The sequence below is a fragment of the Crocodylus porosus genome, unplaced genomic scaffold (assembly GCF_001723895.1).
Source record: "Crocodylus porosus isolate Cpor-Errol unplaced genomic scaffold, CroPor_comp1, whole genome shotgun sequence".
In the NCBI taxonomy this organism is placed as follows: domain Eukaryota; kingdom Metazoa; phylum Chordata; order Crocodylia; family Crocodylidae; genus Crocodylus; species Crocodylus porosus.
In genome coordinates, this window is record NW_017728949.1 from 41,055,643 (window position 1) to 41,081,473 (window position 25,831).

The 25,831-nt window shown below is 42.2% G+C and overlaps 1 protein-coding gene across 1 annotated transcript in view; it reads left to right on the forward strand.

Moving 5' to 3' along the window:
* The first annotated feature begins 16,853 nt into the window (after nucleotides 1-16,853).
* OLA1 (Obg like ATPase 1) overlaps nucleotides 16,854-25,831 on the forward strand; it is a 170,373-nt gene continuing 161,395 nt past the window's right edge. The window contains exons 1-3 of the mRNA XM_019554127.1: nucleotides 16,854-16,946; nucleotides 17,287-17,387; nucleotides 21,832-21,975. Of these exons, the coding sequence (XP_019409672.1) occupies nucleotides 17,287-17,387; nucleotides 21,832-21,975 (245 nt within the window). The 5' untranslated portion in view covers nucleotides 16,854-16,946. The remainder of the gene's footprint in view (nucleotides 16,947-17,286; nucleotides 17,388-21,831; nucleotides 21,976-25,831) is intronic.

Consider the following 25,831-nt stretch of genomic DNA (forward strand, 5'->3'; position numbering starts at 1 on the left):
CGTTATATCAACATGCGGTTTTATTTCATACATTTGTGAACTATACATGGATTTCCAACCTTGTTGATACAACTTATCAGGTAAACCTACCCTAACCCATCTCTTCCCTAATAAAAGCCGTGGTCCTGTTGGGCTTATTGTCTACTGCCATGATGTGGTGTGGTCACATTGTGAATGGCAGGTACTACAAAATCAAAATAAAAATGTTACCTCTTTTTTTAACTAAATGTGGTTAGACAAAATTTAGGGTTTAAGAGGAAATTGATGTTTGAGTCATGAATTTTTTTTATATGGTGTTGCCTATTTATAAAGAGTATACACAGTTCTGTTTTGCTCTACCCAGCAGGTAGCAAAGAACAGAAAGCAGTTCCTTACCAAGCCTCTTTCCACCTAGCTAGGACTTGCAGCAAAAGCTGTCTTGAGACTTTCCACCAGCTTTCCAGTCCTTGTCTTTGCTGTATCTTTGGCTTTCTAATGCTTTTTGCTTTTTCTCTTGCTTCTATTGCAGAGGCGGACTAAACATTACCTTGTGAAACCTTCGTGCATACATGTGTCTGGGCTTGGGTAAAGCCTGCTGTTATATCAGCCGTCTGGTTCAATAAAGAAATTGAATTGTTTCTTACATTTATTAATAACAAAGGGAGAGGCCCATCAGAGTCAATGAGAAAAATGGTTACCTCTACTTCATACAGTTGCATATGATTACATCAGAAGCATGACCATGGAAAATTGGCCCTAATCTATATAATATATATACACTTAGCTTTTTTTAGGGGAGGTTTAAGTAGTGCAGTATGAATCCATATTTTTTTTAAGAGGTAGGATAGTTTTTTTAAAAAAATGGAGTAAATGGGAGAGTTTCAACCTTTCACTATAAGCGGTGTCCTCTGAAATAAAGCATTTTCCACCTAGAAAAAGATTAATGTGCAAAAGTCTGGGGAAAATTACAGTTTCAGGGCTTAGCCTCCAATAACACCAGTTCTGAGTCCAGTTCATAAGCTATTCCTAATGCAAGAATGTATTTTTTATGGAATCAATAGATATTGGTGGTTTTTGGTACATGAAGGCAATATACAAAAGTAGGACTTTTCCATTTGATCTCATGATGTCCCTTCCAGCCCTAAACTTCTGTAAATCTTATTATAATGCCAGAGGTATTTTTTGTGTTCTAGGTTACATTGACTCTGTGCCTTTTAAACTATATGCTGTTCTCCCTAGGGCAGGTTGTCTTCTTTACAAGAACCTTGATTCTTCCTGGTAGCAAGCTGTAACAGTGGGCCTTCTTGGGGCCGATCTTTTTCCTGTGGCCTGCCCACCTGTTTCTGGGCTAGCCGCCCGCCTTCTTGCCCACCATGCCTTGTTGTTAATTAATTAATTGATGTTAATTAAGCAGGAGGCTGCCCATTTCTTGCCCCAATGCCAGGGGGTGCTATCTGAGGCTCTGTTCCTCCCCTACACCACAGCCCAGGCCTCGCAGATGGCATCCAGCTGTAATTGACATCACCGGCCCTACACTGGGCCCCAGAATCCTGCTCTTTGAACTCCACCTGGATCCCTCCATTCAAATGGCCCATTCTACCTTCATTCCTAGCTGCATAGCTCCCTGAGCTGCTCCCCCTTATAAGTATGGTCCCCCCCGGGACCTTTGGCACTGCTGACCCTGGCCTCACCTCCAGGCCAGTCAGTGCCCCAGGCCCTGGGGGTCCCTCACAGTAGGCCCCTGGCCCTTTGACCTTTCTGGCCCTGGCCCCAGCATGGATCAGACGGGAGATGTCAAGACAGGTTTGAGTCTACGGCCCCACTCTCTTGCTGGGGTCCACCCTCCAGACCCCACAAGGGGGTAACCCACCTGGTTGTGGGAGCTGGGGTTAATGTGTCCTGACCCGCCTTTCACTGGGGTGATAACTGGCCTGGCATTTCCTGGGGCCTTCCGCACCACTGAGAGCCCCACCAGGCCACCCACTCCTGGCACGGTGCAGTTTTAAGTCATGTCCAGGACCAAGAGCCTCCTTACCATCTCCTACAGCTCCTCCCTTACCTCCAGTTGATACCAGCATCCCTGCAGCCAGGCAATGTTGTTGCTTGGCCTTCCAGCAGCAAAATGCCCTGTTTATATGGGCACCCCTAATCCAAAAGAGCTGCCCTAATCCAGCATCTGCTGGCTGCTGTCTTCAGGCCCTTAAAAGTAGTAGGCACAAACAGTGCCCTGCCACACAAGCTAACAACATTCTTGAAATAAAGCTCAAAGAAGATAGCTTTCCCTTTGGTCTTCCTATTGCAGTTTCAGGTTTACTCCTCTGGCAAGACCTGACAATTACAGTCAAACTATCCTTTCTCAGGGTTTTTTCCTCCCACGTATTCCTACTACATTGATGATTTGGTAGGACACAAGGGTAAAGAACAAATTCTTGAATAGAGTCCAAAATTTATTTTCCTGAAGTTTCTTCCTGACCAGTGATTCCAGGCTTATTCAAAGATTTGCAGCTACAATTCAAACAAATGCACAGACAATATTCTCCTTGCCTCCAGACCTAGCAGCACCCACAGCCTCCCCTTCTGACAGGAGGATGTGACTTGTATCCTGCTTTTTTTTTTTAGGATGTGTTCTATGTTGATGAGAGAGGGAAGGCCCACCTGACCTGTTCTTCAGTGTTACAATCCTTGTTTTCTCTCTTAACTACTAGCTGTTACCTTGGGACCATTTCCTTTCCTCTAACAGTTGTTTCTTCCATGCCCTGGTGACTCATGTTTAAGAGCGACTGAGAATATAGTAGAATGGTCCCTAAAGCTTCTTTCTACAGTCTTAAAGGCTGGTATATCTTATTGGATGACTCCCCTCCCCCCCGCCCCCAACAAAATATGTGAAATAACTTTGCAGCAGCTTCCCTTTTCCATATTTTGTGGAATAATTTTTTAGGTGCTTCCTATTATGTTATTAACTGAATGTGTGGCTGGAGGCCCCAGTGGCTGGAAGCCCCATCAGCTGAAGGGACCTTCCACATACCTCCAGGCCTGGTAGCTCCCAGCTGATGCTGGCTTCCAGCCGCTGATGCTGGCTTCCAGCCCCTGTAGCTGGGAGCCCCACCAGCTGACACAGCTCCCAAGCTGCAGGGGTGCCCCATACACCCCCATGGCTGGCAGAGTGCAGGTGATACAATCTCCCAGCTGTCAGGATGCCTGGTGTGCCCCTGTGGCTGAGGAGGCTCCCAGGCATGGCAGTTTCTCCTTGACAGTGCAGGGGGAGCCCAGGATCATCTGGAGGGGTCGTCTCCATCCTCGTATAACTTTTCGAGCCAATTTAAGAGCAGCACTCTTCTCTCTTTAGTAGAAATGATGGCTAAGACAATGCAGAGCCATGAGAGTGAGTAAATAGTAAACATATAATTTGTAGTAAAAATTTCTTTACAAAAATTGAAAAGCATCACATTGAAAAGTTAAGATAGATCTTTAAAGGGAATTGGATGACTCCATGGCTTAAGAAAACATAACAAAAATTATTCCACTAGGGCACCATCCATCATGTATGATGATTGTTCTTAAGCTCCACTGAAATCAATGAGAGTTGAGGGTACTTGCCACCTGGCTGGACTGTACTCAGGTTTAATTTTTTTAATGTCTATGGTTTCATTTCACAGAATCATCCAATTTCCTTCAGGCTTTTAAGAACCCAGACAGTCTGGGATTTGGAATTCACAAAAGCTTCATTGCTACTCAACACATTGGGCTGCACTGAGCACTGTTAGGCACACCGGGCTCAGATTCTCTGTATTCTTTCAATTATACAAAAACACTTATTTCTGCAGTTAACAGTGACTTGTGAGTAAATATATGTTCTGGACAGCAAAAAGCAAAGAGTATGTTGGGCATAAACCACAAAGTGTTTGTGGTATTACTCTGCCTTTAACATTGGTTTTCATTGAGTAGAGTTGCTGCAGGGCTATTTGACTGTTCTGCATGTGTTCTAGTCATACAATAACTTATATTTCTGCATTACTTCTTTGTTGCAGACTGAAGTTGACTTGGAGGTCAGCTGTGTACAGACACTGATTTTTTTTTTGTCCACTCAACTTTAAAGCAAATTATAAATTTGTCTTTATTAAATTATATATGTCAGTTTGTATTGCACCTTTCACTTATATCAAGGAGAAGCAGAAAAGTACCCAAGAAGTTAACACATAATGGCTAAAAAATAAATAAATGTTAAGATGAGTCTTAAATGTAAGAAGAGGCTAACTGGCACAAATGTTGTATTACATAGAAAATTACTTCTGGCTGCTGTAATTAAATGTTCTAAAGCCCTGTATATGTAATAAAGGGACACCGATGAAATAACCAGCAGTACAAATAGCAGTAAGTTAGGTATAGAATATGGAATTTGATAGAAAGATCAGCCCATTTTTGTGATTGGAGGGTTGGGAGTATAACTGAGAAACCTGTATCCAGATTTTTGTGGCTACACAAAACACTTGCACTTTATTTTTCTAACATATATAACCCACTAAAATAGCAGCAGCAGCAGCAGCAGCAGCAGCGTCTCATTAACCCTTCTCTCTTCCATAGTTCATCAGTATTCCCAGCCATTGAGAGCAGAATTGAATATGTTGTAGGATCCCAATATGTGCTGCTCCACCTGGCATAATACTACATGTAGGAGAAATCTGGTTTACAAATAGACAATCATGTATCTTTAATTCCTTTGTGGAGAGGTGAATCAAGAAATTGGAAAGTTGAAGCTAAAGACAGAGAGATAAAGAGATGTGAACACCTTCCAAAATACCCTGTTTAAAGTGAGGAGAAAACTGAACTCTTAAAACAGTTTCCTGAAATACAAAATTTCCAGTTTCCCTATGTACATGAATAAGAGAATGAAAATGTGAAGAAAAGTAGATGCAAGTTTTCAAAGAAATTAACAAAAATGATTGAATGTAATTTAATTACTATAAGCATATACAAAAAAGTTAACTACTGCTTATTTTTAAAAAAAGACAAGCTTATTTCGTATATGGACATAATACAACTTGAGAAGAGATAATGTTCAGCAAAGTTTGAAAAGATGGAGCAAGAAATCCCAGGTGTACTTGCATTGAAGAACTGCCTTCAAATGTAGGTGATCAAGCAAATGTCCATTGAGCAGCAAAGAAGTTATTTCTAAGTAATTTGGTGAAGCATTAACCAGGGGCAATGCATAGAGGGTGCACACGGGTGTACATGCACGCCCCTGTCTGCTGGTGGCATCTGCGGGAGCTCTGCGCATACCGCTGCCGAGCTCCCACCATTGCTGCCACCACGCTTCCGCCACCGCCAGTGCAGCTGTGCCCCGCCAGCCACTGGGGGCATGCGTCATTCATGGCATTAACTGTAGATTCATTAATGCTATTTATTGCTGCAGCCTCAAAATAACACGCACCATGTAAAACAGTTGTTCTCAGTCTTTTTTTATATTGCAGTTTTGTCTTTGCTACTTGGACCAACCTTGCAGCTTTCCCTATCCAATCAGATTCTAGCTGGGATTTCTACGTAGTGATGCTTCCTTACCTGTTGTATTTCATAGACATTAGGACTGGGAGGGACCCTGGGAGATCACTGAGTCCAGCCCCCTACCCCAAGGGCAGGAAGTCAACTAAGGTCAAAGAATCCTAGCAAGATAAGCATCCAAACGCTTCTAAAGGAGTCCAGAGTAGGACTTGCACCACCTCTGGAGGGAGCCTATTCCAGGCCACGAGGGCTCGGACAGTAACGAAGTTTTTCCTTACGTCCAGCCTAAAATGGTCTTGGAGGAGTTTCTGACCATTGGTTCTTGTCATCCTTTGGGGTGCTCTGGTGAACAGATGTTCCCCCAGATCCTGATGCACACTGCTGATGTACTTACAGGCAGCCACCAGGTCACCCCTGAGCCTGTGCTTTTCCGGCCTGAAGAGTCCCATGGTTCTCAGCCTCTTTTCATAAAGCCTATTCTCTTGCCTTCTGATCATGCATGTGGCTCTCCTCTGGACTCTCTCAAGCTTCTCCACATCCTTCATGAATTGTGGAGCCCAGAATTGGATGCAGTACTCCAGCTGCGGCCTCACCAAGGCTGAGTACAGCAGGAGGATGACATCCTAAGATTTACTTGAGAAGCATCTATGGATGCAAGCCAGAGTTTGGTTTGCTTTACATGCTGCGACATCGCATTGGTGGCTCATGTTCATCTTGTGGTCAATCAGGACCCCGACGTCTCTTTTGGCCTTGGTGCTAGTGAGTGTAGCACTGTCAAGCTTATAAGCATGCTGCGGGTTTTTTCCCCCCAAGGTGGAGTACCTTACATTTATCGGTATTGAATATCATCAAGTTTGTATCTGCCCACTTTTTCAGCCTATCCAAGTTAGCCTGGATCACCTTCCTATCCTCAGGTGTGGATGCTCTACCCTAAAGTTTGGTGTCATCAGCAAACTTGGTAAGTCCACTTCTGACACCAAAATCCATGTAGTTGATAAAGACGTTACAGAGAACAGGTCCAAGGATGGAATCTTGGGGGACACCACTGGTCACAGAGCACCATGATGATTTACTTTCGTCGACCACCACTCTCTGAGTCCGGCCTCAGATCCAATTCCCCAGTCACTGGACTGTGATACAGCTGAGGACACAGTTGGCCAATTTTTTCCAAGAGTAGATCATGGGACTCCAGATCAAAGTCTTTTTTAAAGTCCAGATATATGACATCAATCTCTTCCCCCTTGTCCAGTTGATATATCACCTGGTCATAGAAGGAGATGAGATTGGTCAGGCAAGACCTACCCACAACAAACCCATGCTAGCTGTCCCTCAGGACATTGCCATCAGCCACCTGGTCAAGAATAGACACTTTGATGATTTTTTCCAGAAACTTACCAGGGATTGAGGCAGGGGTGGGCAAAATGCGGTCCACAGCCAAGACTAGTCTGCAGGGCCCCTAAAAAATTTAATAAATTAATATTAATCTGCCCCTGGCTGCCTGTCATATGGCCCTCAATGGCTTGCCAAAACTAAGTAAGCGGCCCCCAATGGTAAGCACCCAAAATAATTGTCCGTCCCTGGATTGAGGTCAAGCTGACTGGCCTGTAATCAGCCAATCAGCTGATTTGTGACCTCTAGTATGAGAACCTCCAGAAGATCAAATAAAAGCTTAACTTGGTAAAATTGTTACTGAGCTGAATTAAGATTCCAGCTATCTTATCATAAATATACAACCAGAAAGTTAAGTTTTCTTTTTATATGAATAAGGATATTAAACGCAAGTGCTGCTCCATGACAGCTGCTAGTTGTCTAGTTTTTAAAATTAAAGTGGCAAAGGAGTTTGACCAAAGTGAAGAAAGGTGGATGAAAATTCATGAATAGCCTGGATACATCCTTTTTAATGATGGAATACATAAAGAAGGGGTATGAGAGATGGGGCTGCTCTCCAACCATTTATGAATGCTGGTGACATGATTAAGAGATTATAGGAATGCTTATTGTATGGATATATCAGCTTACTTAATGACAAGATGTTGGAGATATGTGGAGAAAATGAAATAATGATACTTTCTATTGAACTTTGCTTAGATACATTTTTTTCTGAGGGAGTGATGGCTGGGTATATTCATGTTGACAGAACAAGGGGCAACAATCTCAAGTTGCAGTGAGGGAAGTTTTGGTTAGATATCAGGAAGAATTTTCTCACTAGAAGGGCAGTAAAACATTGGAACAGGTTACCCAGTGGTGGTGGAATCTCCATCCTTGGAAGTTTTTAAAGATCTGGATAGAGAAAGCTTTGCCTGGGATGATCTAGTTGGGGATAGTCCTGCTTTGAGCAGGGGCTTGGACTAAATGACCTCCTGAGGTCCCTTCCAACCCTAAACTTCCTATGATTCTACAATTCTATGTCTGAATTTATATCTAAGTAGAGGGATGTATATGTGTGAATGTGAAGCAGGGAAGAAAAGCCAAGTGAGAGAAATAGAGAAAGAACAGAAATTCAAACAGCTATAGAAAAAGCCTAGAATTATGATGCTGAGAATACTAGAGAGCTAGAGAGCTTTTTAGTCAAAGTGCTGGACAAAAGAGATGTGGGGTGGAGCAAAGACATTGGCTCTTGCTTTTTGATTCTTTCTGTGTTCAGGGAAGGCAAGAGTATATCGTTTTCATACAAAAAAGAAACAGAATAAATAGATAAACAGAATTGCATCAGTGATACCTAACTCCATCATCAATTCTTTTCCTAACAGAAAAAAATCAAGAGCCCTAACTCTTTCACTAACAGCATAAGTAGAGAGAGATAACACTGTATAGAAATGCATAAGCTAGTCCTGGGCTAGGTACAGACATTCAAAAAGCCCAAGGTGGAATTCATCAAACCCATACAAGTTTCTCTAAGCTTCATAGATTGAATGGGGAGCAAACAGACCACACATTAGCCTTTTGGAGTGGGGAGGGGGACACAGATGCCTGCACTGGTTGAGGCCAGAAAGTGTGGGGTGCTCAGTACCAGTGGCAGCTTGCAGGACGCACCAGTGCAGTTGGGGAGGCTTGTGCCAGGCACCACAGATGGGGCAGTCTGCAGAAAGAAGGATTGGGCCCCTTGGCTGCTACTGGTGCTGAGGTCTGAGGAACCTGATCCTTCTTTTTATGGAGCACCCCTGTCCCTGCTGCCTGGCATGAGCTTCCCTTCTCCTCTCCCTCTCCCATCCTCCCACCACCCACTGCCTGCTCAGGTCTGTGCTGACTCACACCTGTGACAGCCTGGAGCAGCCAAGTACCTGGTGAGTGCTAGTGTGTCTCCCTGAACAGGAGGGCTAATGGAAAGAACTGCAAAGGCACCTGGGATGCTGGGGGACAGCGATTTAACATTAATTGATAGGGGATCTGGTACAGAAATTTGATACACTGGTCTAACCTAAACTGATTAAGTCTGATACCTCATTGATCCAGGTCTATCTTAGATAGTCATTTTTTAAGCCAGGCTAAGTGCCCTGAACTTCTGTTCTGTTATGGGTGTAGATCAGTTTTTGGTCACTTACACCAGTTTATGTGTACTGTCTATACCTGGTCTTGATTTTTAGATGCACTGTTATATAAGAGAGTTTAGAGGCCAAATCTCTACTACATAGCTTTGATTTTGTTTTTATTGTTTTAAATTAATTGCATCTTGAAATGAAATGAAGGTAGGTTCCTTCTTGTGAACTATTAGGATTCTTCCCTCCTTCAAAATGTGAAAATCTGCAGATTCACTTACTGTTTGAATTTTTTATTGCAGTTTTTGGAACTGATAGATGAAATGTCCAAAGTAATATGCTATTAAAAAGTTTTTTGACCCATTTTCAGATGTATATTTTACAGCTAATTTTGGAAGGAATCATTTATACATTTGAAATTATTCAGACCCTACCTTCACTGAGAAATATGGCATATTTTTACCCCATTTTATGCTAATCAGTGAGCACATCTTCACGTGCCCCTGCAACACAGTTGTTAATGCGCTGTCATTTAGTACTTGATTTAGGTGGCTCTCAGTTATTTTTAGTAGCTACGTTGCCGTAGTGATGCACTATAGCAAGGTAACTAGTTGCTAAGCTGACGTAGAGTTGACATCACCGTTTGTGCCCACCGATGTTACGTCGCTGTGGTGTCACGTGTAGATGTGCCCAGTGTTACCTAATTTATGTTACAACCCTAGTAAAGTCAAGACACCTACTATATGGACAGAAATTACACACAAACCAATATAAGGGAATCGAAAACTGGTTCAGATCTGTAACACAACATAAGTTTAGTGCCCATAAACAGTTTTCAAGGTGACTGAAAATGGTTCAAATAAACCTGGAACTTCTGTCCCAGATCCCCTCCCGATTCATGCTAACTCTCAGTCTCCCAGCATCCATGGGGGACTTGTACCTCACCTGCAAACCTGTCCTCACAGGGTGGGCCTGCTAGCCTTGGCTTAAGCTGTCTGCTCCAGCAAAACAGAGAAGCATGCTCTAGCACCCCTTGGTTTCTCGCCTGGGACACTGCATGTGGCTACATTTCCAGAATCAAAAGTGAATGTCTGCTTATTTGCTTATCAGTTCTATCTATGTAGCTTAGACAGACCTGCAAAGATTGAATCTATTCAGCCCCAGGCTTTTTGACTCTCTGTACTTAGCCTTATAGTTTTACCCTGTGTTATGTGGTTAGGTTTTTTCATAATGCACACGCTATCAAATTTAAGACAGTAGGAATATTTGTGTTTCATAGGCACTAATGAAGATTTAAGTGATACAGAGGGCCTCAAAAAAGCAGACCGTGACCACTGTCAAACAAATTGCTTATGCACATGTTGAGTTCTAAGCACAAGAATAATCCAATAGGCAAACATACATGTAAGTGCTTCAGTAGACAGGCCTCCTTGTTAAGGCCCCAATCCTGCAACCTGCTTTTGTGAAATATTGAGCCCTCTCTGCTGCTATTAACTTTAATGGAAATTGAAAGCACTTTGCATCTATTGGACCGTAGATGAATAAATAGCTTGAATAATTAACAGCTGAACAGTAGTGATTGTTTTCACCATCCTTGCAGATACACAGTGAAGTCATGCTAGTTTCTTCCTTGCTCTGCAGTTCATTGGCCCAACATTTATTGACATATGAGAGTGAAGTTAAATTGTAATTATGACCTCAGTGAGAAATCTAAATTAGACTTACTAAATCAGCCGAATTTTCTATTCCAAGTCACAAGCATTTTTCTTCATGTGCAAGACTGTATCCCATTTATTTTCCTAGAGCTGGTATATAATCTGGCTATATACTAACCTTGACTCTCTGACAAAGAACCTCTCTAGTGATTCTTAAGCTCTGAGAATTTTATTTTATAGACTTAAAGTAGGGCATGCTATAAGAACTGTTTTTACAGCTCTCTGTCCTTCAATTTTCTTAGCAGGCAAACACTTTATGGAATCTATCTTTAATGGTTCAGAAAAACTCCGAGCCTGAGTTATTGAGTATTTCTTTTGAAAATTTTAAAGATCCTTGATCTGACTTTCTAATACTCTTTATCCATAATTTATTTTAATAGATTCTAAATGCTCAACTTCTTTGCAAGTCTCTGAAAGTTTCAAGGGAGATACAAGCTCTAAACCCAAAACTGAACTTCAGATTTAAGTTATTTTAAAGTGATCTCTTGGGATTTATTTATTTATTTTGTCATTCCCAAGTCCCTATTTTTGTTGCATTACATAATACAGTTTACACACCTTTGACTCAACCATTAACAGATTTTCTTTCAATGGTACAATGTTCTCCATTCTGTGTTACTCTAAAATGTTGGAGATAGTTACAGCCAGGTAAATAATTTATTACGTTATTCTAGTAAATATTTTTTAATTTTAATTGTAAATGTGTTTAGAGTATAAAAGGGAAACTTGTTGAATAAGAGAGATAATTTATAAATCTAACTAAACAAATACATAAGCCTTGTATCATGCATAATAATCTTTCAGGGGCAGAATCCTAAGTGAGCTGTTTATAAAGTTCCATCCATCAATGATATTTTGAATCAGGCAGAAATGTTGCTTTTCAACTCTCTTGCAGTGCTCTCAGGGTACCTGGGTCAAGAAGGAAAAGACTAAGAAATTTGAACCCAGATCTCTACTTTCAGTGAACAGTGTTTTTTTTTTTTTAGTACAGTAAAGCTGGTCCTGATGTTTCTTTTTCATTTAAGTTATTATTTTCAGAAGAGTCTAGGTTCTTGTTCACAGTTGCCTTGCAAGCCATAATCATCTCAGAAAGCTTTTGGAGATCATATTCACTAAAAAAGCCTAGCTACAAGGATGTCCTAAATAACAGCTTCACATGTTTTGACAAGGCCAATTTAGAGTGAAAGAACCGTTGTTTTCTTGCTGAAATCTTATTTTTGGCCTATTCTTTGAAGGAAATAACAAAAAATGAACTGAGATAAAAATTGGAACTATATTTTAGATAAAATATTTTTAAGACACAATAATGAAAATTATTCAAAAACTAGGATCCTCAGTTTAGATTTCTAAGGTTTTCTAAGGATAACAGTCATACTGTCTTATGAAATTATATTAAAAAAGTGTTCTGGAGACACGAAACAGTCAAAAGTAGCCAGCATATTAGTTACTTAACATTTTTTCAGTATAGATCTGATACAAGGGCCTTTTTTATTTAATGCTATTCAGGGAAACTGTCAGTCATAGTGACTTTTATTGCCAGCTAGCTATCATCAGTCTGTTTACATGCTAAACTTATAAACCTGTTACTAAGGATTGATAGCAAATGTCCTTATCCTAGTAACTGTGTCCGTAACCCCAAGTTTGCACAATATGTTATGTCATACCTCTATATTATCAGTACTTTCCCCTGAATCTATTCACCTTCCTTAGGACAAAGTAGTATCTCAGAGTGAATTGTTCATATCCCACATAAAGACTGAATACATGGGTTTTTGTCTTCAGGATTTTCATTGGGTTCTGGGGAAGGAATCATCTTCCTCTACCAAGACCAACTGTTCAAGAAGTAAAAATGAAGTGTTTATGTTTATATAATTTTACGGTAACTAGCCAATTGCCCATCAAGAATAATAGGGGAGTAAGGCCCTGGAATGGAGTGGCCCCATGCTGCCACTGTTCTGCCTCTTGCAGGGAGCCGGGTGAGGGCGCTGGCCTCGGCTCCCTCACCCTCTGTTCGGTCCTCAGCATGGCTTCGGAATCATGGCAGCACTCCCCCATGCTTGGAGCACTCTGATTGGCTGTTTCTGTCAGCCAGTTGGAGAGTGAATACAGCGTTATGGACAGACAGAAAGACGTAGGCTTTTATCATATCAGAATTATGATCATTTTAAACTTAGCATTTACATAGCACAGTCCACTACCAGCCCACAGTGTAGGCTGCCTTGCTGGTGGATCTGTGAACTTTGCAAATTCATTGCATGTGCCTCTTCCTCACCCAGTTCATGGTGACATAGACTCTGCGATAGGTACTAGGACTCTAGTTTGTTTTATTTAAAATTCTCACTCTGTGTCCATCACTGTGATATCTGACTCATGTTTTTAATTCTAGGTCTATCACAAACTTGCTACATGGTCTAGAGCAAATCATTTCACCTCTTTGTCCCAGCAGTGTCCTCCTCCAGCAGGCCTGCAGGGTGGCATCTTGGAGACTAACTGGTGTAGAGAGGCATGGGCTTTCATAGGTGACAACCTATGTCACAGCATCTAACAAAGTAGGTAGTTGCCAACAAAACTCATGCCCCTGGAACCACCTGGCCCTGCCTTCTGCTTGACTTCCAATGAACAGAGCTAAGCACCTCTTGGTTTCTTCCTCTGTCCAGTTAGAGGGAAAATATTTGTATTTAAGGTTATGCCTATTTAAAGCATATTTGTTTCTGTCAAGTTGTACTTTTTTTAAACAGTGAGGTTTTATAATATTACAGTTAAGGAATGAGAGCCCTGTTAAAATTTGCTATGGGAAACCATCCTGAGCCATTGCTGCATACTATTACACAGGGTTGCTGTCCTCCCATGGGTCCTGCTCTGGCTTATTCCACAGACTGCTGGAAACTGGGTTGTTCCTCAGAGAAAAGACTTTACACAACACGTGAAAAAGCAAAACATCACAGATTTTGTTACCTGTAATCAAAAGCAGCAAGTCATGCTCACACTTGGCACAGGAAGACTTGATAACCCCCAGGAGATGCTTATCCTTTTAGGTGGGGCTTTCGCTCTGTTTTTCCTCCTTATCTACTTTGTTCCCAGCTGCTGCTTTTGCTCCATCCCATTTCTCTGCTTCATTTCACTCCCTGACACTGTCTTCAGAGACTTTCACCTGATTCCTATTAACTTTCCCTCATTCCCTGTTTCCTCCTCCTCCTGGGGAGTCCTGCTGTCACTTGCACTTTCCTGAGAGCTTTCTTTCCATGACCAACTGCCAGGGAACCTGTGGATTCCAATATTTCTGAGCCTTCTTTGTTACTGAGTGAGCACCCAAACTCTGCCCCAGCAGATAGCAGGCAATAAGAAAAGATCACCCCCTCCTAGAGAGTTTGAAGGGAAATTGTTTTAATTTGGACTGGAACTTCTGAGATTGATAGTACGTTTTGCTGTCTGGCTGTGAGACAGTTGATAGGAAAAGACATCCAAGTCTGTTCCTGTTGCTCTTATCTTACATTCCTTTCAATATCAACAGCCTGAGGTGACTGTTTTCTAACGCGTGGAAAATTATTACTTGCAGCGGCTGCAAATAAATGATCTACATTTATGTTTAAAATGATAGGATTTGTGTATCATATATTGCATATCATTTATTTTTTGTAACATGACATTTTAATTCACTTGGCCAGGAGAAATAAAGTGAACTTTAACAATATTTAATCTAAATATTTTCCCCTCTACATACCTAAAACTGGTTTATAGATGTTACTGTTTTATTTGTTTGTTTGTTTGTAAGCTGACTCTGAATTTGGTATATATTAGCTATAGCTTTTTTCTGGTGGAAGCTTTGTTGCTATACAGCCAGTAAATTTCTGTTAGATTTGTTTTTAAAAAATCCTGTTTGGTAATTATAGATAAATTTGATTGCAATGTATTTGAGTAATGAGATTCACACCAATACTAGAGATATCCTGTACAGTATTGGTCAATAAATAGAGATGGTTTCAGAATAATTAATTAATTTTTCAGTGATGATAAAGATGACCTGGGTATGACACAGTACAAATTCTTGTTATCAGTCCAAATGAGCTCTTTCATGGTCCAGCTGGGTCAAAATTTCTGATGATTCCTAGAAAGCAATATTGGCACCCTTGAGAGCATTCCGGTGTGTCAAGTGGCTTCCAGCCAGCTTGTGGACTTAATTTGTAGAAGTCTGCTAGAGAGTTCATTGTGAGTGAAGCTCCGCATCACAGAGAAAATAAAACTTGAGATATAAATAAACTTGAGATGCTAATCAGAATTAAAATGCAAGTTACTTTGTTTTTGCTGCTATTGAACCTGAATTAACAAACTTGGGTTAGAACATCTGAATCATGAAGGCAGACTATTTTCTGGAAATGAGGGTATGACAAAAGAAATTGAGATGGAGCCAAAGTTCAAAGAGCTTAATATACTGCAGTTGGGAAGGGGACAAGAATCAGATAATCTCTGTTCAGGTATACTGAAAGAACTAGCACATGAAGGTCTGGCAGCAAGGAATACTGATAAACCTATCAAGTCAGGGATAGTACAATATGACTGGAAAACAGCAAACGTAATACCTGTGTTTAAGAAGGGGGGTGAGGGAAGTGATCTGGGAACTGCAAGCCTGTTAGTTGGACCCTGACTACTTAAACACATTTAAAAGGAACAAATAAGTAAATAAATTAAGGTAAATAGAGAACAGGATACAATGCAACTTGAGTTTACCAAAGGTAGATCATGGCAGATCAATCTGATGCCTTTCTGATATAAAAACAGATCAGGAAAATACAGTAGATCTAACTTGTCTGGACTTCAGTAAAGCATTTGTTAATTCAACTGCAGAAGATGGGAATGAGTACAAAATTGGTGGGTAGGAACTGGTTAAAGAGTAAACAGCTGACTGTACTAAGAGGGGAAAAACTGGGCTGGAGGAATGGTATTAGGAATACTGCTTGAAGATGCAACTTGTTTTATATTAATGATGCGGGCACAATAAAGTAGAAGTGTACTAATTGAAGTTGGGAAGCATTACCAATACAGAGAAGGATTAGAATAGCATGTGTGAAGTTTGTTAAATCAAAATATCAGACTGTTGTAGTAAAAATGACAGAAAATGTTATAGTACAAAAAAACAAGGGCATGTACTTAAAAGCTAAAAACAAAAATTATTGCTGTAAACGTGGAGGGTATCACTTTTAACTGACAGAATGAGAAAGGCCAGAATGTATCAATTGATTACAGAATGGCAAAGAGCAACTAATGTGATGTGTCTGTGAAAAAGGCAAATGCACTAAAACAGTGGTGCCAAAACTTCTGGCCCTGTGGACTTGATGAGTGCCATGTGGTCAGTCTACAGGCTAGATCCTCCTCTATGTAGTTGGCACAGGAGAGTTGGTCAGTGGCTGCACGCCAGTTTGACCTCATGCACTATGTTTGGGAAATCAAAGTGACATTTCAAGTCTTGTTGGAACATAGATTAAGATACAATCTGTATGTTTCAACAAGACTGAAAGTATCTTCACACAAAGCTTAAAAGTGTGACTCCTCTTCCAGTCAAATTCACCAAATCTCTCTCCTTTCCCAAGGATCCTGAAGTCTTTTATAAATGATGTGAAAACAATACCATGAGATAAAACAGGCTGCACAGCTAATGGGCGGCGCTCTGCCAGCCTTCATAATGGGTGGTAAAGAAGAAAAGCAGCATTCTGCCAGGATTGAAGGTTTTCAATTTTGTTGTTTATTAAGCAGATGCGAAGAGCAGTCAGGACCATAGGGCTTTTTTTTTTTTTTAATGTTGTTTTCCAGACTGGAAGAGAAGAGGCCTTCGTGTGCCCCACTATGCACCAGCTCAAAACTCCTGCTGGGAGAGCAGCAGCCATAGGTGGGTGGCCACCTGGGCCGCAGGGCAAGCAGTCATGGAGTTACGCGGCAGCAACTGCCAGTGCGAAGGAGCGGGGGTGTCTGTGACCGGTAAAAGAGAGCCGGAGGTCACCAGCACCGGGACTCCTGCCAGCTCCAGCACCGGGAAATCTCAAAGGACGGTGCTGAGCCCCACGCGTTAACAGTACCCGCGGCAGTGCGGTACCAACGGTGCCCGCGGCGCGGGGGAAGGAGTGAGCCCCGCCCCAGCGCTCCGCGTGACCTTTCCCCTTTGGGCGGCCCCGGCCAATGGGAGGCCGCGGGCTCCGCCTGTTCCGCCGGCCGCCGTGCGGGAAGCGTGGCCGCGTGCGAGGGGCCCGTGCCAGTGCCAGCGCCAGCGCCTCCCCCGCCTCCCCGTAAGGTGAGCGCGCCCGCCGCGGCCCCTGGGGGGGCGGGAGCCACCACCTCAGCGGGGCCCTTTGCCGCCGAACAGGCCTCAGACAGCGCCGGTTGCATGGGCGGGGCCGGGGCGCGGTGGCGCCTTGCTCTTCGGCCCAGCTATCTACGCTCTGGGGGCCACGGCTATCTTTAGCTGAGCCAGGCCGGAGCCCTGCGGCAGCGCGGGGAGGGAGGGAAGGAGGGGGCCATGCACCCGGCGAGGCCGCCATGGCGTCCAGGAAGGTACCGGCGGCGCCCGGGCGGGAGGGATGGGGGAGTCCGCAACCTGGAGCCGCTCAGCATGTCGCGCTCTGCCCTTGCAGATGCCCCCGAAGAAGGGAGGGGACGAGGCCAAGCCGCACCCCATCATCGGCAGGTTCGGGACGTCCCTGAAAGTCGGCATCGTCGGGCTGCCCAACGTCGGGTAGGTGTCCGGGGCTGGCTCTCTGTAGGGGCGGGCGCCGAGCCGCCGCGTTTGTGCAGCGGGGTCGGGACAGGCAGGCCCCTCCTGGCGCCCGCAGGCAGGTTCTAGCAGCTGCAGATGGGATGGGGCAGGGAGCCGTAGGGAGTGAAACTAGACAGGTTGGGCTCCGCTTGCCCACAGGCAGCTGCCCAGCACCTTGGCTGGAGCAGGAGGATGCTCGAAAGTGAGCACTGGTATTTGCAGGTGGAAGCGGGCCGGGACTGAAAGAGGGGCTGTGTTTCTCCTTCATAGGTCTCTCTTGATGGCACGAACGCCAGCATGAGGGACTCCAGGAGCCTCGTGGAAGCCTGCTGAAAATGTTAGGGAAGAGAAAACTAGAATCTATTCTGTAAGGAGCCATCCTGTGCCATGGAGTGAATTACATGGCAGTGTCAACTCTTGACTGTGGTTTTTAATTGCCCATGTGTATGTGTCATCATACAACGAAGAGGGATGGCTAGGGTAACCATAAGGGCAGAGCTGACCCTAGGGGGGTCTGGGTCTGGGGCAGATCAGCCTGTGTGGGGCTGTGGTACCCTTGGGGAAAGGGTATCTGTGTTTCTTCCCTGGTGTGGGCCTGGAGTTCCAGCTCCAGGCAGGCCCTGCAGGAGGGGCCATGGCCTCCCTGGGGATCCAGCTCTGTGGGGCCCCTCCAAAGTGTGGGGCCCGGGGCAGTTGCCCCGATTCGCTGTATCCTAGGGACAGCTCTCCATAAAGAAATCTGGGACGTGTGGAGCACTTCCCCCACCACCTGCAGGTCAGCGCAGTTCAGCAGGGAGCTGCCTCACCCACCATGCCACTCCACCTCCCTGCTTCTGAACCATACTGTACGCCTCTGCGATTCTGGGACTTCTGTTTAAATTTTGACAAACTGTCTGAGGCTGGCCTACGAAATCCAGGACTATCCTGGCCAAACTAGGATGTATAGACACCGTAGGCTGTGTAGATAGGCCTCTTTGACAACATTGGGAGCATGGGCCTTATGCCCACAGAGCAACAGGCCATGTAGATGGGGAAAGGGCTAATAATACTGCAGTTGTCATAAGCACTGAAAATTTACCCTCCCCTTGGTAAAGCTTTCTGTGATGGCTGAGTGAAAAATACTATGCAAGTTTTATTATTTAAGAGTATTACTATAGAAAGTATAATAATAGAGCTTCTTTTAGTGTGCTTTTTGTAAACCATTGTGTTCTTCATAGGAGGTTAAGCATAAGATTATTAATTGAGGGTAACATTAACGGGTAAATGCTTGCATGAAGCTATCAGTATATACTTTGTAGTCATGCTAAGTTAAAAAAAAATCCTCTTTGGCTCTTAAACAATATGAATAGAACAACATCTTTTATTGGTGTAATATGAATGTAGTCTCATACTGTTCTTCTAAATGCTTCTTAAGTGTTGAAAGTAAACTTTTTAATATACACTATTCATTCTTAGAATATGAGTAACTTGAATCTGACAAAGCAGTGTTGAGAAAACCAAAGGTTTTTTTCTTTGCTTAGGAAGATAATTTTTTTTTTCTGTTGGTCTTCTAGTTTAGAAGCAATTTTGGGGCATGTCTGAGAATAGCAGTGCCAAAAATACTGACAGTACCCATGCCTCTTCTCTTGCTGTTTTTCTGAGTTTGTCATTGTCCTGTTCATAGTGTTGTAGGGCTCAAGACAAAGTTGCGTTGGATTAAATAAAAAAAGTGTTAAGTACGCTGAGTAAGCAAACTGAAAAAAGAATAATATGTAGGTCACAAATAATAGCAGGTTTGTTGTTCTTTGAAAACATAGTATTTTTGAAGTAGATGGGCATCTTACAATAAAAAGGTATGATGCATACAGCAACAAAGTTAACTTGCATCTAATTGTATTGTACAACTAACACTCCAGTGCATTCAGAAACAATGATTTATTTATTTTTTTGATGGTGGGGTTTTTCACAACCAACAGCTTAGAGTCTTTAGCATTAGAAATGCAATAATAGCAAATGAACCATTAGACCACGTCTTACCTATACTGACCCAGTGTGGTGTTAGCAAGTGCTGTACTGAGATGTGCTGTGCCTGTGTTAAGTGCAGAAGCAGTGCAGCTAGCTCAGTGAGGTACTAGGTACACAACAATCAGCTTTGCCCCTCAGAAGGAACATTGACAGTACCATGTTAAGCTGGCTATGCTATTGTGTACCCTGTTTGTCTGGTATGCATATAATTTGCTTACATTACCCCATCCCAATTTATGGCCTGTTGCATGCATACCAACAAACCTCAGTTATCTGTATCAGGTAAGTGCGTAAAACACTGGTATATGCCTAGCATATCTCAGTTCCACTGTTGGCTTTTTAAATTAATTGTGCTGTGGTTAACTATATACTAGTTGTAATGTCTACTTTGTAACTCATTGTACTCCTTTTAACTGGATGTTTCCTATACTTTTGATACCTGGGACACATTATTTTCCCATATTTAAAATTTGGTGGTTCACTTCACTTGCTGGTCTGTGGGCCTGATCCTACCATGTGGAGCTGGTGCAGTCCCAGCATAGCAAGGGCCCCATCCAGCCCTCTTTTTGCAACACACTTTCACCACTCTTGCAGCACATCCTTTGGAAATCACTGTTTTAACTGAAACACAATTAGTGAAGGAAGTGGCTGGTATAAAGCTGCTACTAGGTACCTTGAAAACGAAGGGAGCAAGTCAGTTTCATGGCTGGTATTTTTGTCTCTTTCTTACTGCTTTTTCAAGCTGACTAGCTTCTCTCATTTTCAAGGCTTCTAATAACTTCAGATCTACTATAAGAGGACTTGAAACTGAAGAGAGCTGGGCAGCTTTGAGGTTGAAAGTGCTGTGTATTAACTTGTTTAAACAATACATTTATTCAGCCTTTTTTCAGTCCCAGAAGTATATGCTTAAGAAGAGTATGCTCTGCTTTTGGTTTCTTACGTAGTGCGTGTGGAGTGGGTGGGGTGTGCACCTACCTGTATAGTACTCCCTAGTACTATACTGTGGAGCACTGTGTCAATATTTAGAAAGTGCTGGGCTTGCCCCAGACTTTTTGGGAGCCCTTCCTATCCCTTTACTACTTTTTTAATTGGATGTTTGGATGGGACTCATGGTATTTAAACATTCCAAACTGATCAATAGATAGATATTCCGTTGTTAGGCCTGAGCTAAAATATATTATTCAGTTTTCTGATGCAACAAGTGGGAGGCTTATGGGTGGTTAGTGTGCATAGCAAGGGAAGGTTGGTTAAGATGCTGTCTAGTTCTTTAAAGAGAAAAAAATTAGTATACGTACAAGATTAATTTTTTGGAATTGTTTAATGTCCTGAAACCATTACTTGTTTCTTATTTTCATTACTTCCTTTTCGTTTTCCTTCCATTTTTTTTTCTTTCACTCTTTTTGTTATTTAATACTTATAAATACTGCTGTGAAGTACACTTGAAATCTAAAACATTCCAAGGTAGGTAAGAAGCAAGGTAACTTGTTGCTCATTGCTATAAACTATTTTGTCAGTGTGGAATGACTTCATTTAGATAAGAAAATAGATGACAGCTGCCAAGCATGAAAACTGATTTTACACTTTAGGAAAAAGGTATAGTTTTACAACAAATGTTTCTGTGTTTGCTTTTTGTTTACTCCAGAGGTGTCAGACGTGGTCTGCCGACCCAGACTTGGTCTGCCAGGTTACCAGGAGGCCATTAGAAGTTAGGGGACATAGCTGAGAGAAGTGAACTGATATAGAATCCAGGGCCCCTGAGCCTTGGATGTGGATGTTGGTGGTAGGAGGGCAAGTGAGGGCTGATACAGCCCTGATTGCCCTTTGGCCACTTGTCTCATCACCACTGCTGTAACCCCAGCTCTTCTGCCACTGGCCCTGTTGCAACCCCATGCTGGAGTCACAGTGACAGCTTGACAAGTTATATGACAACAGCAGCAGTCCTGGCTCTGGCAAAGGGCATGTGTGCAGAACCAGAGCTGTGCTGTGCCCTGTGCTGAAACCAAAGGTGCCACTGCTGCTGTGTGCTGCTGGATAGGTCTGGCCCAGAAGGAGCTCTGTGGTCTGGATATGACCCAGCATGTAAAGAGAACTTGATACCTCTGGTTTACTATCTTTTTTGGGAGGTGTGTACATGCAGCTCTAACATCTAGGGGAAATTTTCAAAGATGCAGATGGGATTTGGGTGCCCGGTCTCCATTGAGTTTCAGCAGGGCTTGAACACCTGTCTTTCCACTGTATTTTTGATGATGTCTTGTACTAGAAGGGAACACCTTATACACAATAATACATTTTAAGTTCTTTCTCTTTCTGAAACTTGGATTGAATGAGGGTTTGTTTGTTTGTTTGTTTTTTCATCCTTTTTTTTTCTCTAAAGCTTCTAATTGAAAATGGATTAAGAGAGTTTTCATTTTGTATGTAGGAAATCAACATTCTTCAATGTATTAACGAAGAGTCAGGCAGCAGCAGAAAACTTTCCTTTCTGCACTATTGATCCAAATGAGAGCCGGGTACCTGTGCCGGATGAAAGATTTGACTTCCTATGCCAATACCACAAACCTCCAAGGTAACTTTTAAAACTTACTACTTATTCTCTTTATTTTTTGCTAAAGAGTTGGGTACCCAACTCTTCCTTTTGTACTTCTAAAAATGCCTTGTACTGAAAACAGGATTGTTAATGATGCTTCATAATAAATCTTAAACTCTGCTGTATAATAAATAAAAGATGTAATGCTGGTCACTATCAACTTTTCTGTTTAATCTATCTTTCCCTCCTCACTAAAGCCTCCTGCTATGCAATCTTTAGAATTAAGAACTTTCAGACTATGCATTCAAGTACACAAGTGACTAGAATTTAACTCTTCATATGACTTCTTGGGGGAAAACAGTAGTGACTTAGGAACTGCCATTACTATTCAGACTACTTAGTGTAGTATTCATCTCTGGCCCTGGCCTCTACCATGTGATTCACAGGGTAGTGGAAACACCTCAGAATGGATAGCTGGCAGTACCTGCTAACATAGAATGTTCTTCAGTTAGAGGTTGACCTGAGGGGTTTATATACTATTTTTTTTTTTTTTGTTTAAAACTTATAATTGTTCTTTAAACATTACATTATTTGTGTAAAGTTCAAGTTTTAATTAGTCTTTATTAATACAGACTCCTAATTTTTTTTCTTTTTAAATCCTATTTATGATGTAGCAACGACTTGTATGAATTGTTTGGGTCTCCCTCCCCTGACTGGCCAAATATCATCCTCTTGACATCTTGATGTTTTCCTTTTCAGTTTCATTCAGTAACTTTTGTTTTAGCCTCTCTACCATTCATTGTCTTATGTTTGTTATGTTATTTTTGGTGCTTTTTTGTTTTCCCTCCCATCTAAGGAATTGTAGTGAGTTTTGTCATCTGAACATGAATGCTTTTTTTTTTTTTTTTTTCTGCCAATAAGGCAGGCCAAGATTATATTGAATGTGTTCAGCACCTGACTTGGCATCTACTTTAAGAAGAGAGAGACATAGTGTTTTTTAAGATGATGCATTTCTATTTGCTTTTAGAAGAAAACGTAATTTTTTTTGTCTCTTAATATTATAGTTCAGGAGTTGTTTGTATGTGTAGCCTGCTAATGATAATGTGAATTTAAGTGCATCATAACCTTGATGGCACAGAGGTTTGTGTACTACCAGTGACCATGAGAGCAATGCCAACTGGAGTTTTGTACTCCTGCTGGAATCGCCTATGGTGGCAAGATCAAGAGTGAGATTCCAGACTAATAGCAATCAAAAAATAAAAATAAGTCCTCAGTGGTGGAGCAGGCAGATAAAGAAAATAATTCACAAGGGCAGTGAAGATGTATAAAAACTGAAGTGGAATAGAAATGTCTAGATTTTCCTTTCCACTGGAGTAATGCTTACTTCTCTCAAAGTAACATATTGTGAATGCACAATGGCATTCCCATGTTAAAAGAAGGTGTGTAGGCATCTTCCTCAGTTGCAAGTCCTATGGCATTGGATAAACGGCAGCAGGGGCAGATAGTAGTGATTACCTGAATCCCCAAGTCACAATGGTCATTGTAACTCATACTTGTAACTCAGACAGGTGTGTAGTTTGGTAGTGGCAGTCATGACTGAGCAGGTCTATTTAGGATCTTCTCTGCTTACCCATGTGGGGAAGGGGCTAGAAAAGGTGTCATAAACATAGTCTGTCATTTCATGCGACTGGAAAACTATGCCCAATGGGATCACTTGATCTGTGGTCCAGATCAAGTAATGAAGCTTACAACCTGGAACGTCTGCATTCTGGTGGACAACACTAACAGTGACCAATCTTGAGCTAAGAGAACTTGCATGATTTGATACTGATTTTGCTGCACTCAGTGAGACCAGATGTGCAGGAAGGGAGCAGTTCAGCGTGGTGGTGGCTATACTTTTTTTTTGGGAAGGAAAAGATGAAAAAGATGGACATTTCCACAGGATCTATCAAAGCCAAGATTGTTACTCAGGTGCTGCCCTGCCTAGGTGGCATGAATGAGCATCTTAGGAACCTACATCTCCAAATGACCAACATATGACATGCAGCAGTCATCAGTACATACCTTTTCATGCAGATGATGGTCAAGTTGGAATAGAATTCTTCTTTTGTTTCAAGTTATGTTATCTGTCCATGAAGAAGATAAGATAATTGCTCTTGGTGATTTCAGTGCTAGAGTGAACAGGGACTTGCTATGGAAAGGAACACTTGGAAAAGCAGGGGTGGGGAAAATTAATTCAAATGGAATTATTTTTCTTAGAAGGTGTTCAGAACATGATCTAGAGCAAAATTTGAGAGTGAAAGAACAAGTGGTGGGAGAAAAAAGCAAAAGAGATTCAAAAGTTTGCTGGTGACCATGATATACGTGGTTTCTTCTGCACAACCAGAAGAGCATACAAGGAGCCATCCATCTGAAGGTAGGGTGGAACAATACTTGAAGATGGCTTTGCCGTCAGTGCACTGTGAAGGGAACACTGAAAAACTCCTGAACCAAGACTCCAGTGTCAAAGATAATATTGTTGAAAGTCATTCCATAGTACCCCATTAAGGGCTACCTTGCAAATCCACCAATTTATCCAAAGGCCTTGAGAGCCAGTAAGCAGATGATGATCAACAAAGCACATGGTCTTTATGGAATAGCACCTAAAACAAATAAGGTAGAAAAAAGCTTATATCTGGAAACATGGATGGATTTCCAGTGACTTGAGAGATGCCAGAATCATTACCATATTCAGGAAGGACGCATCGGATTGCATCAGTTACTGTGGTATTGTCCTTCTGTTCATAGTTGGGAAGATCCTTCCCTGCATTCTCCTCAATAGACTCCCTTCCCTTATTGGTGACATTCTACCTGAGTCCCAGTATGGATTCTAACCACTTGAAGGTACAGTAGATCTTTGTTGCTAGATAGCTGCCAGGGGTATGCTGTGAACAACACCAAGATCCTTACATGGCCTTCGTTGACTTGACTGAGGCCTTTGATTCAATCGACAGAGAGGGCCTGTGGAAACTCTTGTTGAGATTGGGATGCCTGCCATTTTTTTTTTTTACCACCAGCAGAATCCTTAATGACAACATGACAGAAGCTGTCCTACGCAATGGCTTGGAAATGGACCCCATCACTATTAAAACTGGAATCAAAAGAAGAATGTGCAATTTGTACCAACACCCTTCCATCTATATCACAGGTTTTCTGAGTCTCATTGCTGATTAGCTTTTTATTTGGAGTCAGCATCCAGTATCGCATGGACAGGAATCTCTTTAACACCAACCAGTTACATTCCAAATCCAGGATAATCAACGTTTTCATTATTGATCTTCAGTACTCTGACAATTGTCACAGGTGTGCACTCAACTGAAGAGCTCTGAGTTGCTCTTGACTGCTGTGAAGCATATGAAATACTTGGATTTGTGTCAACTTTTATGAAAACCAAGATACTTTACCAACCCACCCCAAACCAAACAACTGCTCCTACCTATTGCAATTAGAAGTTAATCCATGGAGAAAGGAGCATTTCCCCTACTTGGATAGCCACCTTTCCCAAAAAAGTAAATATAGACAACCCCAGATAAAATCTGCCAGTGCTTCCTTTGCATATCTCTGAAAATGGATCTTCAGTTATCATAACATCAGGACCCAAATGCAGGCTTCTTGTCTACCAGGCCATTGTCATCCATACCCTGTTTTTTGTGGTGTGAAACTGGGATGATGTATTGAAAACACCTGAAAGCTTTGGAATATTACCATCAGTGATGCCTTCAGCAGATCTTCCATATCTGTTGGAAAGGACAGAAGAATGAATGGCAGTGTTCTGGCTCAAGCAAATGCCATTTATAAACATGGCTTTGATGCTGTTGGCATTGGCACCATTGGACAGGACATGTTGTTTCATAGT